The sequence below is a fragment of the Thamnophis sirtalis genome, unplaced genomic scaffold (assembly GCF_051295495.1).
Source record: "Thamnophis sirtalis isolate CommonGarterSnake01/CBP01778 unplaced genomic scaffold, rThaSir2_p1.2 scaffold_9, whole genome shotgun sequence".
Lineage (NCBI taxonomy): Eukaryota > Metazoa > Chordata > Lepidosauria > Squamata > Natricidae > Thamnophis > Thamnophis sirtalis.
The window spans coordinates 68,455,517-68,468,805 of record NW_028261389.1 but is presented as its reverse complement, the minus strand read 5'-3'; the positions used below and the strand labels follow the sequence as shown (position 1 = coordinate 68,468,805).

Here is a 13,289-nt window from a genome sequence, read left to right as displayed (position 1 = left end):
TTTCTCTTTTTAGGTTTACAGCAGTGGTGGGATTCAAATAATTTAACAACCGGTTCTCTGCCCTAATGACCAGCTGGGTAGGCGGGGCTCAGAGGTCATGTGACTGGGTGGGCGTGGCCAACTCAAGGTCACTCAGGTCGATGGGTGCTTCGCTTTAGCTGTTACAATGTATTAAGGGTTAACCGGAGAGGCAGTTTCTGTAAGGAGGGCAATAAAGATTAAGCTAGAAACAACTCCAGAATGTTTCCTTCCTGCCTTCCTTACAGGATTCGCCCTGTAAAGTGGGAAAAAAGCAAAATGAGATTTCTTCCAACAACCGGTTCTCCAAACTGCTTAGAAAGTTAACAACCACTTCTCCCGAATAGGTGCGGACTGGCTGAATCCCACCACTGGTTTACAGAGATTTTAAAAAATGTGGTTTATCTTTTAGGTTTATTGAGATAAAATGTACACACCAATCAAAACAGAGAATAAAAATCAAGAAGAAAACAAAAAGACCAGAATATATCCTTTTCAGCACCTAGATAAGTGGGGATTTAACACCAAGCTTAGCACCAAGGACTCCACAGTTCTACCCAGAGATACATGTATTCTCCTCTATTTTAGAAAAGAGAATTGAAGCCATAACATAAATACCAATTCAAGAAAAACTGCTTTTGTTGTGCAATATTACAAATATAGCCACAATTTTTTCCTGATTGACTTTTGGACTGTAGATGTGTCCCGTTTTCTGGAGTTTGAGTTCAGAAACTCTTTTTCTTACTACAGCTTTAAATTATCTCAAATTCTGCTTTTCACCATACATTCTGTTTCTCCTTGATCCTGTGGCGCTTTTCAATTAGGTTTTTCCATTGTTATGCTCTTTATTATTCCTTTACCACTAATCCTTTAGAAGCAAAATAATACACAATGCCCATTACAAAGTCTGATTAAATTTGAATGCCTCCTATAAAGGTAGGTAAAGGACGGGGGTGGCTCAGTGGCTAAGACGCTGAGCTTGTTGATCAGAAAGGTCGGCAGTTCGGCAGTTCAAACCCCTAGCATTGCATAACGGAGTGAGCTCTCATAATTTGTCCCAGCTTCTGCCAACCTAGCAGTTCGAAAGCATGTAAAAATGCAAGTAGAAAAATTAGGAAGTGGGAAGGTAACAGTGTTCCGTGAGCTTTCGGCATTTAGTCATGCCGGCCACAGGACCACAGAGACGTCTTTGGACAGCACTGGCTCGTCGGCTTTGAAACGCTGAGATGAGCACTGCCCCCTAGAGTAGGGTATGACTAGCACATATGTACGAGGGGAACCTTTACCTTATAAAGGTAGAACTCTTTGATTTTAGAAGTATAGGGAAAGGAATTTTATTCAATTAAGTCCTGTACTTCTGTTTATGCATTGAAAAATATTACTTTGTACTATTATGAAGAAAAAATTCTGGAATGTATTCAAGATAAATAAGTTATATGTGGGGGTTTTCTTTTTTAGGGTATCATCTTTACGACTGGCCTACAAAGATCTTGAAATTCAGATGAAGGATGAAAAATTAAATGTGCCTGGTAAAAAGAAAACAGAGATAGAAAGACTTGGCATGGGATTCAGTAATAGTAGAAGGTATGCACTTTTCATTGGACATCTCTTAACACAGGTAATCCTCGATTTACTGCCACAATTGAGGCTCAAAATTTTTGCTGTGAAGTGAGACATCGTTACGTAAATTTTGCCGTTTTACACCTTTCCACAATTATTAAGTGAATCACTGCAGTTGTTAAATTATTAACGGTTATTAAGTGAATCTGGATTTCCCATTGTCTTTGTTTGTCAGAAAATCGCAAAAGGTGATCACATGATCCCAAGGGACTGTCACGGCCCCCGCGACGAATTTTGGCCAGCCGGGGGATGCAGGAGGACATCCAGACAAAAAAGAGGGCCCAAGGGGACTCATGCATGTCCCCGTGCCCCATTTTGGTCAACAGAGTGCTGCAGGAGGCGTCTGTCCAGTCTCCACCCCTCAGCCGGTCCACAGAGAACTACAATGCTTATCCGGTCCTCAGAAAAATCCAGTCTGACACCCCTGTACTACTCTGTATTAGCATTGTAGTCTCCTGGCTAATGTAGCATCCCCATATGTTAAATAAACAAACAAATAAACTAGTATTACTCTATGCTGGGCCAAAATCCCCCAGGGAGCTTTCATGGCTGAAGAAGGTCTAGAATCTGTGTCTCTTCACACCTGGCTTAACACCTTTACTCCTGGCTCTTGGGATGAGAGGAAAGGTGCTGGCCTAGAGTCTCTTAGGAAGCCTCCCTTAGCAATAGCAGTTAGACTTATATACCGCTTCATACGGCTTTTAGCCCCCTCTAAGCGGTTTACAGAGTCAGCATATCGCCCCCACAGTCTGGGTCCTCATTTCACCCACCTCGGAAGGATGGAAGACTGAGTCAACCTTGAGCCAGTGAGATTTGAACCGCTGAACTGCAGATAACAGTCAGCTGAAGTGGCCTGCAGTACTGCACCCTAACCACTGTGCCACCTCGGCTCCTTGCTGAGAGGGGCACTGGTACAGTACTTGGATCTTCTTGCTCCAAGTCCAGCACCTTCACCACTCCTTCAGGGTGAGTTGGGTGCTCCCCCTCTGTCTAAACTTCTTGTCAGGCATCAAAAGTTTAGAACAGTGCCCCAAGCAACACGTTCTTGGGAAAACTTTTAAAAGTACTTCTAAGGATGCCTTAAGATTGGTGTCACAGAGTAAGATAGGCCTTTCTGGCAATCTTTTTGTGATTAAAGGACACAATATACAATAAGGCCAAAGAAATAGGAGGGGCACATCATACATGAGGGCAATAGGTTGAATATTTTTTCACAGGTTTTTTTTTAACCTTGATTTTTAGGTTTATACTATTTTTCACACTGCAGCAACCACAGTGGAAGTTCTGTGGGTCATACTGCAGATTGCCCACCCTTAGAAGGTCTGAAATAGGATTTGTGCTGCAAAATTTTCTTTGTTGTTCTGGACTGTGTTGGCTGCCATTATAGCACATCAAGCATCTTTTGAATCTGCGGCGTCGCCACACTGGCGGGCTGCTCATGTTTCTCGGCCGAATGGAAAGGAAAACACCAGCCTGAACTCCTCGAGATGAGGGGCCTCGAATGTACTTCGAGGGCCTCTTTTATTAAGAAAGTTAGTTACAGCATCATCAAAAGGAGCGTATCAAAAAGCATATATAATCACACATGGTACAAATAAACTAATACAAAGTCACAGCATTCTACAAATGAACCAATAGAAAGTTACAGCATTCTACAAACCAGCAAATAGAAAGTTACAGCATGGCATGGGGTGGAGAGAGGGGGGAGAAGGGGCAGGTGTGGGCGTAGCTTGCATAGTGAGTCTTGACCGTTAGGCCGGAAAGTTCCTGGTACGATGTTTCTCCATCCCTGTGTGTGTGTGTGTTCCAGGCAGCCGAAACTGCCCTGCACACACACCCGATGATGGATTCCAACAGAATCTGAATTTGTTTTTCCTCTTTTTAAAGATAACATTTTCAATTTCAATTTCTCCCTCCAGTGGTATTTCCCATTCGGTAAGTTCAGATATGCAGATCATACAGCAAGAAACACCAACAAGTTCAAAATCGAGAAAAAAGTATAACGATGAAGATGATTTCTATTTTGCTTGCACCAATTCAAGGTAATCATTTAAAAATCTTGAAAATAATTGTTAACATGCATGTGCATCCATTACCACATTTTAAGGTAGATAAATAAAGATTTTCTTTTCTAATGACACAGAGTTTCAGCAAATAACAGCAATACTGCCTGGGCTCTAATATTTAAAAGGTCAACCCTGTTTAAGAGCCGGGGTGGAAGACCACCAGGAAATCTCAGGATTTTAGCCTAGATTGGGAAGATGAACACTTTGAGGAAAAACAGCAGTATAGCACCAAGGCGCAAGCTTGACTCAAAAGTTGTGTGTCCTTTTTCCTAGGTGTCCTGGAAATGCTTAGTGTATTTGACACTTCGCTGATCTGTTACTCAGCTGCTGGGCATAAAATCACTTAAATGGTCCTAGCTCCATCTTCCTTAGAGTAGATTTGTTACGTAGGATTGGAGAATTTAGGAGATGGTGTTTTCTGGTGTAAGTGATGGCAATTTTTTCCCCACACCACTGGCTGAATACTAAAGTGCAAAAGGAATCGTTTAAGTTCTTCAAGGTTTAAGGTATTCACTGAAATATGCCCAAGCAGGAAAATTAGTTTTTTTTTTTTTTTGTCTTAAAGCATTGTGAGGCTTACTCCACACATCCACTTTGTCTCTTAAATTTTCCCCAAAAATGTCTCCAGAAAGGATACTGCGGTTGCAGTAGATAGCAGGAAGGCTGCTAGGAATGGTGGGTTGTCCATATATGCCAAGTAACACTATGGAGTCCTAAATGTGCAGAAAAAGAAAATTTTGTTTTTAGTTATGTTTATTTCTTTTTATTGCACTATGAGCAAAGTATAAATGAGATCAAAATTTAAGCATACATTACATCAATGAGGCAAGTGTTATCAGTTCAAATGGCTGCAAATCTACCAAAGATGATTGAATGACAGAAACCAGAATAAAAGAAATAAAATCTGAATACTTTTAGATCCTTATAGAGGAAATTTCCGTCTACCTGCTGCAGTGCAGAGCAACAAGGAGGGCATACCATGGCAAATCTCCCACAAAGGACTGCTGTTGTTAGCCAAGTTTTATAGTCCTTCAACCTCTCTCCCTTCTGGGGTTGCTTAGCAATAGCAATAGCACTTAGACTTATATACCACTTCATACTGTTTTTACAGCCCTCTCTAAGCAGTTTACAGAGTCAGCATTTTGTCCCCAGCAATCTGGGTCCTCATTTTACCCACCTCGGAAGGATGGAAGGCTGAGTCAACCTTGAGGCTGGTGAGATACGATCTGCCAAATTGCAGGCAGCCGGCAGTCAGCAGAAGTAGCCTGCAGTACTGTATTCTATCCACTGTGCCACCGCAGCTCTTAGATTGCTTTGGGAATCTAAGGTCAGGAAATAATTGCAGAGAGAAAGTCATTCATTCAATTTCTCAACCAGCGACTCTGGGCAGCTTACAGTAAGGTTACATATGAAATGGGGATTAGCTACATGCATGTATTGGGCAAGTATTTAAGGTACAGGCAAGAAATAATGAGCTAATTGGGGTAAGCAAATAGGAGAAAACTAGATTGTCCAAGCCTTTGGGTGCTAATTAAAAGCACAGTGCTTTCTAGTAAAACAACAGTCCATGCCCTTATAGAGGAATGGATTCAAAGATAACCTATTTTACTCCCTTAGACTTCAAATGTCAATGAAATGTTTTCCCTGATTGTTCAGATATTTTGAGACACCTGACTTGAGAAGTAGTGCTTTTCCTAAATGGGATGACAATTCTGATTCTTTCTGGAAGAAAGAAAGCAGCACCAGCAGGGACATTGATATGATTTTGTCTTCCAAGCCTACAAGCTATTCAGAGAGGTAACTTTTCTTTACAAAACATCAACACTTATAATGACGTAAACATGAAGTCAATTACTTTGCTTGCTGACCTGCCACTTTTAAATCATCTTTGCAAAATAAGAGTGAATTTGCACTCTTATTTTCTTATATAACAAAGAAACCTACCTATTTGAAATCTGAATGTTATATTAGCGTCTCTGCAAATGAGAATGGGGGTGTAGGATTTAGAGTCAAGAGTCTAAAAATATTTGGCTTTCTGGTGGCTTCAGAAAATTGCATGAGTATATGACAAAATACTTTGACAAAGCAGATAGGAATCGGAAATCTCTGGAAAACATTCTAATGAGGAAGTGGGCCAGTGGAATGCATGCACAATCCAGAGCAGGGGTCTCCAACCTTGGCAACTTTAAGACTTGTGGACTTCAATTTCCGGAATTCTGGGAGTTGAAATCCACAGGTCTTAAAAGTTGGCAAGGTTAGAGATCCCTGATCCAGAGTGTAGATTTTATAGCAGAATTGAAAATGCCTTGCTTTCCAGTTTTACCAGATTATATTCATGATTGTGAAAGAAAGGAGGAACATCAAGGGAATATAAAGCTCCAAATTCCTTAAATAATAAATACTGCACACTTATTTTCAGTTTTCAGTACTGACCATAAATGATTCCATAGTGAGGAGGACAATCTGAACATAAAATTTTTACAATTGTAATTTTTGTGTATAATCAGTAGTAATATAAAAATCAGATAGTTTTCTTTATGAATCTGTCATACTGAAGATAGCATTCACAATTAATGTAGTCCTCTATTTACAGCCATAATAGAGCTTGCCCATTAAGTCCTAAGTCACGACGGTTGTAAAACAGGTCACCTGATTTTATAACCGTTTTTTGGCATGCTCATTAAGTGAAACCATGGTTTGCTGTGAGGAGCAAACCAGAGGAGCAAACGCCAGTTTTCAGACAAAATATAAATCACAGTCATGTGATTATGGGATACTGGAAACAGCCATTAATTCAGGTCAGCTGTTTAGCACCCAAAATGCAGTCACATGACTGTAAGGGGTGGCCTTCAGAACCAGATCATAGTCCCTTCTAGGAAGTCCATCCTAACTTCAAACAGCTGCTAAATGAGCCATTATAAGTTGAAGTCTACCTGTATTAAGGATATTTGTAAAATACAAATTTCTTTGTTGATCTGAGACAGGGTGGATTTGATTTAAATCAAGTCAATTGAAATCACGATTTAAAACACTAATAAAAAGGCTTGATTTAAATCAACTCTATTTAAATCATAATTTTTGAGGAGCAGCTGTCATCTCTGTCCCGCAGCAGCTCCTCCTCTGACCTGCTGTTGACTCTCTGACAGTCCCAATATTGCAGAATAAACAGCCTCTCATGCTACATAACCAAGCTCCATTTCATGCTGAATAAGCTAAATTATTAATGTATCTTAAATAGAAAACTGCATAGATTTTTTTTACTCCAAAGGCATTTTATTAAAATAAAATTGATTTTTAAAAAAATCAATTTAAAACATCTAATTTTTTATTTTTTTTAAAAAAAATCATCGATTTTGATCCACCTTGATCTGAGATATAACCATGTTAAAACATTTTGCAGGTCATCGTCTCGTAGGAAACTAGAGCATGAAAACTCTGCAGGCACAGATGAAGCACAAAAGAAATTTGGCAATGCAAAAGCTATTTCATCAGATATGTATTTTGGAAAGCAAGACCATGCTGAAGTAAGTATAGCCAAACATTCTGAAATTATTCACTGGTGATGGTTTCAGAATGTCATCCCATTGCAATACAATTGGCCGAACAAGAAAAGATATGGAATGGGCCTTCCCATCTCTACTCCTAAGGTTAGAGACCTCCTGAGATTTACTGAGCATTACCATGGAATTACACAAACATTATTATGTTTTTTATTTTCTTCAGTTACTATCTAAATTTTTCAAGGGGAAAAACAGTAAGAAAAATCAAGAGGAAGTATCCAGGGGAAAATGATTTCAATGTCAACTTGACAGAATAAGGAATTTAAACTGTATTTGGAAGGATTAATTTATTCAGGGAAAAAGTTCAGTGCTATAAATATTTCAATGCAGCCCATGTAAGTATTGTTTCATTAGATATAGAACCAAAAAGAAGTCTGTTCAGAGGAGTAGGATTCTATTTTACATCTGTTTTGAGGTTATCTAAATTTTGCAATATACGGATTAATTTTGTAGTCCCAAAGGTGCTTTTTTCAAGAGGCAACCGGACTTTCTAGTTTTTCTTTGAAGACATTTCGCTTCTCATCCAAGAAGCTTCTTCAGCTCTGACTGGATGGTCGGGAATGGAAGGATTAATACTCCTTGTGGATAGCTCCTGTAGGTTTTGTAGGTTACTATAATGGACTATATTTTTCTATTTTTTTATGAACGTTGGAGAATTAGACATCTGCATGCTTGATTTGATTGACATTTTGGAAATCACTCTCTAGATGGGAAAGATGGACATATTCTTTCTGACTGAAATCTCCTTCACTCTCTATAGTATGAAGCTAGAGTTCGGTTAGAAAGGCTTTCTGGGAATGCTGCCATAAGCTCAGCTGATTTGTTTGACGAACAAAAGAAACAGCCATCAGGTATGGAAGGAAAAAGCTTGAGTTTCAGATGCAACCTGCTATTCTTATTAACTATAATGTACTAAGTATTTATTTGGAAATAAATAAGGTACAGTGCATTTCTGGATAAATTTGTTTAAGGGTGTTAGTACTTAGTACTTCTGTGAAGACTTTTGTGCCTATACACAAGTCAAGTGGCAAGGCAGCATTCCACCATTGTCACTTAAAAGAATTTAAATTAGTGGTGTTCATATACATGGACATGGTGGCTCAGTGGCCAAAGCACTGAGGTTGTCGATTGAAAGGTTGACAGTTCGGTGGTTTGAATCCCTACTGCTGCGTAACAAGGTGAGCTCCCGTTACTTGTCCCAGCTTCTGCCAATCTAGCAGTTCAAAAGCACATAAAAAATGCAAGTAGAAAAAAATAGGGATCACCTTTGGTGGGAAGGCAACAGCGTTCCATGCCCCTTCGGCGTTGGGTCAGGCCGGCCAAATGACTACGGAGACGTCTTCGGACAGCGCTGGCTCTTCGGGTTTGAAATGGAGATGAACACCGCCCCCTAGAGTCAGGAATGGCTAGCACATATGTGTGAGGGGAGCCTTTACTTTTATACAGAAACCCAATATGGGGTTGTAATTAAGGTATTGAACTGGCACTGAATAGATTCGGGTTCATATCCAACCTCAGCCACAAAGCTCACTCTCTCAACCCAACCCAGCCCATCTCACAAAGTTCTGGTTGTGGGGAAAATGGGAAGAGGAACTGCAGTGTATACTATTTGACTGAATAAAATGCCAAATAAAAGCCCTTTAGACTGTCAGCTTGCAAAGAGAGGGTGGATGGCAAGGTAACAGAGAATGCTGCTTTGTGTTGCTCATGTTACCTTGCTGCCTCTTTGTTTGCAAGCTCTTTGGGCTGCCACCTCCACTCATTCTTTCTTTCCTTCCTGTGATTAGATTTCACTCTTTATTTCTTTCTCTCCCGAACCGTACGGTGGCTGTAACTTTGAAACTGGGTTTGCTGTGCAGCCTGGATCATTCCCCCCGACCTCCGGATGCCATGTCACAAACGTTGGGGAACGCTGCTCTAAACTCTTGAAACGTACTTTCCAATGAAATAGCCTCCCTCTTTATTGTATTATTTATTTACTTCTGGTTAGGAGGCAGAAAATATCTGATTAGTACTTGAATGGGGAAATCATCTGGACATTTCAGGGCTGTACAGATAGTCCCTGGGTTACAACAGCGATTGGGACTGGAATTGCCATCACTAAGCAAAATGGTCATTAAAGAGAGATGTCATGTGACTGCACTGCTCAGCAAAGGCGATTCGGGCTGTCTTGATGGCTGTTGTGACCCCAAGATCTCACAGATGATGAAGCAGAAGTCCCAGGCCAGCAGGGAAGTGTGTGAGTGCTGTGGGCAGGGGTAGATGCCACAAGAGAGGAGGGATGAGTGTGCAAGAAGAGAATGCAGAGTTGCTGTGGGAAGGTGCGTAGAGAGGCAATTGCTGCAGGCAGGTCCTAGGGAGCGCAGGTGGGTTTGCAGAAGGCAGTTAGGATTACGGGCAGTTGCTATGGATCATAGGCAGACAAAAAAGTGGCTGGGCTCATTTTTTGACATCCTACTGGCTTCCCCATTGACTTTCCTTGTGGAGGTCAGCAGGAAATGCTGAGATGCAAAGATTGTAAATTGCAAACATGATCATGGCTCATTACATCATAATCACAAGCATCCGAGCGCCTGAATCTGTGGGGTAATTGCAATAGCCAGAAATGGACAGGTCTTAAATCCTCCCTGTTTAGCACAATCGTAATTTTGAACAGTTGCTGACTGAGTGGGCATTACTCAAGGGCTACTTGTAAACTGCACTGAGAAGTCAGAACATTGCAGTACCTTTGAAGAAAGTGATACACCACTTCCCCATTTTTGCAAAGAAAACTACAAAGGTGGCTTTGAATTTAAAGCACAGATATGCAAAATTTAGAAAAAGCACTAGCAAATTATTTGGAACACAAATAAGGAAAATGTTAACCATTAAAAGCCCAGCTAAAGAGGGGTAAGCTTTATAGGTTATCTAAAGGTAGAGAAAGTGATCACTTTGAAGGAATCCATCCTGTAGCCTGGGAACGATGTAGGCAAAGTCTCTCTCTTGCTCCCCATGTTTCAGTTTGTGGGAGTTATTACAAGCTTTATTTCTCTGATTTTATATTATCTTCGGTTGTTTAAAAGGAAATGCTTTATTGTGTGGAAGGAGTACTGACCAAAAACTACATAAGAAGCTGGCTATTTGTTCAAAGATAAAACAATCTTTTAGATACGAATCAACTTTATTCAATTTGTCGTGTCGAGTTTATTTCTTTCAAATGGTTTTTTTGGAGCTACGTGGCAAAGCCTTGCTTTTTTTAATCTCTCTCTGTCTTTTAGGCAATTACAATATTTCAAATGTCTTGCCTGGTGCTCCTGATATGACTCAGTTTAAACAAGGAGTGAAGTCTGTGGCCGGAAAGCTTTCCGTCCTGGCAAACGGTGTCATGACCTCTATTCAGGTTAATAAACTTACGAATTTGGAATATTTCCCAAATGAAATGGTCCCATATGCTATCTTCCTCACTGTTTAGTCCTGTCATTTGGTATGAAGGGAAGAAGAACTGTGAACCTGACAATGAGAATATATGCAGAGCCACAGGAGGATTGTTGCGTAGCTAAAAAAAATAAGGAAAGCCTCTTTTTGTTGTGATTATTTCACACTTGTGAAATAAATGAACACAAAATGTAACTTTTTCAGGTTACTTCATTAAGTTGCCTATGAACCAAGCTAATTACCATATTTTTCAGAGTATAAGATGCACCCCCCCCAAAAGTGGGCCTATTTTCGGGCTCCTAAACTCTTTATATGGCCCATTTTTGGCAAAAACAGGCTCGTTTTTGGCTCCCTAACCCTCTGCACGTCACGTTTTCACCCTTGGTCCCCAGAAGTACTCTGAAGGCCAAAATGTGCCTGTTTTTGGCAAAAATGGGATGGACAGAAGGTTCAGGCTAAAAATGGGCCTGTTTTGGGCCTGCCAAGTGTTTCTGGGGGCCAGGGAGGACGAAAATGCGACGCGTGGAGGCCGAAAACTATTTTTTCTTCTTTTTTTCCTCTAAATCTAGCTGCATCTTATAGTCCGTTGCATCTTATAGTTCGAAAAATATGGTAACCAATAATTATGCCTGTAGAGTTTTCAGAAACAAATATACCTTAATTTTCCAAGGATTGAAAAATTGTTTTGTAAATTCTGAATTTAGGGATACAAAATAACATCAGTTGAGATCTCATTTTGTGGCAAAGTTAACGAAAACTCTGTATGTAAATATGGCAATTTTGCTTATGAGAAATGTAACCTGTTCATTTCTTTTTATCTTTCCCTAGGATCGCTATGGTTCTTAACCATTATGGTTCATGTGACTGGATATCTAGAAGATTTAAAAAAAACATTTCTATGCCTACCAATAATTATATTGCAGACGAACATGAAGTTCCCTTTAATCTGCAAAATATGTAATCCTAATTTCTGGCACTTGTATATTTTTAATGGGAGTCTTTTTTTTTTTTTTGGCTCCTCATAATATTCATTTATTATTTCTGTTGTCTTTTTCTCTCCCCTCCCCGCCTTATTGTACTACAAGTTAATTGGCTACATTGAATTTGCTTCTAAAACAGAGCAAAAAGCAATATGGAATCCTATTTACTTTCCCAGAATACTACTAGGCTAAGAATTAATTCAATTTTATAAATCTGAGGATAAGTGGTCATTTAAAATTACTTTTCATTGTCTCTCTGAAAAGGAGAGTGGCGGTTAATTCCTTGAAAAGTGCCTATTTTAGGGGCAGGGGGGGACATTAATCCTACTAAGATATTTCACTCTATGGGGATACAGGTAATTGTTGAAAGATACAAATATAAAAGAATAAGAAGGTTTAAGGAATGCAGAAGCCTATAAGATATGCAAATTCTTACGTGAGAGATAATGGTGGGGTCTCTTCAGCACAAAAATAAGGTGTATAATTTTGTGTCAGATTGTGTTCAGTAAATAATAAATAGTAAATAGATGCGCACATAACAGATAACTGAAAGTAGATGCAATAGAAAATTGGAATAGGTTTTGTTGAATTAGTTTTCCATTTAAGTTTGTTTCCTGAAGATGAGACACATCTCCTTTATTTAATATAGCATAAGTTTGACATATTTATTCATCACATTTAATTTGGTTCCATAAGTGCTTAATTGCAATCAATATGGTGTCTGAAATAAAGAATAAATTGTAGGTATATGTAAAGTAATAAGGAGACATGCTCTCTGAATCTAATCACATAGACCAGGAGTGTCAAACTCGCATCATCTCGTCATGTGATGTATCACGACTTTTCACCCCTTCGCTAAAATGGGTGGGCGTGGCCACTGCATGACGTATCCGGCCTGCGGGCTGCAAGTTTGACACCTCTGACATAGACTGATAGAATGTTTAAATAACAAAGAGTTCTTACCTTTTGTCTGTGCATAAAAAAACTTTTCCGGCTGTGGCTGTGTTTTAGACAACCAGGAACCTCAGTTATTTAAAACAATGAATTTAAAATGTTTAATATGGAGTCAGAAATTTTATTTTTTTTCCTTGAACAGCAGGCATTTCAATGTAAAAATCAAAATAAAATTTGATTTTACAACTTGTGTCTTGGATTTTGATCAATTCTTAAATTTGATAAGGTATCAATTTTCGTGAATTTGACTTGCCAATTCTGTAGAAGAAATACAGAAGATTTTTTTTGCCTATTTCTTATTTAGAACATAAGTCATATTGTTTCAAATATGACTGCAAGATTAAACCTGATTAATCTTTGGATGGGAAACCACCAGAAAATAGACTTGAAGATAAGAAAACATCCTAGAAAAAAGGCACTGGAAAACCATTTGTGCCCCAGGATCTTCAACTCATCTTTCTCTCTTTTAATAGTAGTTTTATTAAAAATTACAATTGCAAAGATAAAAGCTAATACAAAGAATAAAAAGAAAACACAGTGCAGAAAGGAAGAATAGAAAACAAAGAAAAAGAAATGTATAAAGAAATGACTTCCCTCTTCATCACAAGTATAAACAACAACTTTAGTAACATCACTTTCTTTTAAAATACAGTGAATAGTCTACCAATAGCTCATCT

At 39.1% G+C, this 13,289-nt stretch overlaps 1 protein-coding gene across 2 annotated transcripts in view; it reads left to right on the top strand.

Moving 5' to 3' along the window:
- ARFGAP3 (ARF GTPase activating protein 3) overlaps nucleotides 1-12,802 on the top strand; it is a 37,177-nt gene extending 24,375 nt beyond the window's left edge. For both annotated transcript variants that reach the window (XM_014058533.2, XM_014058532.2), the window contains 7 exons: nucleotides 1,477-1,602; nucleotides 3,558-3,680; nucleotides 5,361-5,501; nucleotides 7,105-7,228; nucleotides 8,025-8,115; nucleotides 10,522-10,643; nucleotides 11,507-12,802. In XM_014058533.2, the coding sequence (XP_013914008.2) occupies nucleotides 1,477-1,602; nucleotides 3,558-3,680; nucleotides 5,361-5,501; nucleotides 7,105-7,228; nucleotides 8,025-8,115; nucleotides 10,522-10,643; nucleotides 11,507-11,524 (745 nt within the window). In that variant the 3' untranslated portion in view covers nucleotides 11,525-12,802. The remainder of the gene's footprint in view (nucleotides 1-1,476; nucleotides 1,603-3,557; nucleotides 3,681-5,360; nucleotides 5,502-7,104; nucleotides 7,229-8,024; nucleotides 8,116-10,521; nucleotides 10,644-11,506) is intronic.
- Nucleotides 12,803-13,289: the final 487 nt, after the last annotated feature.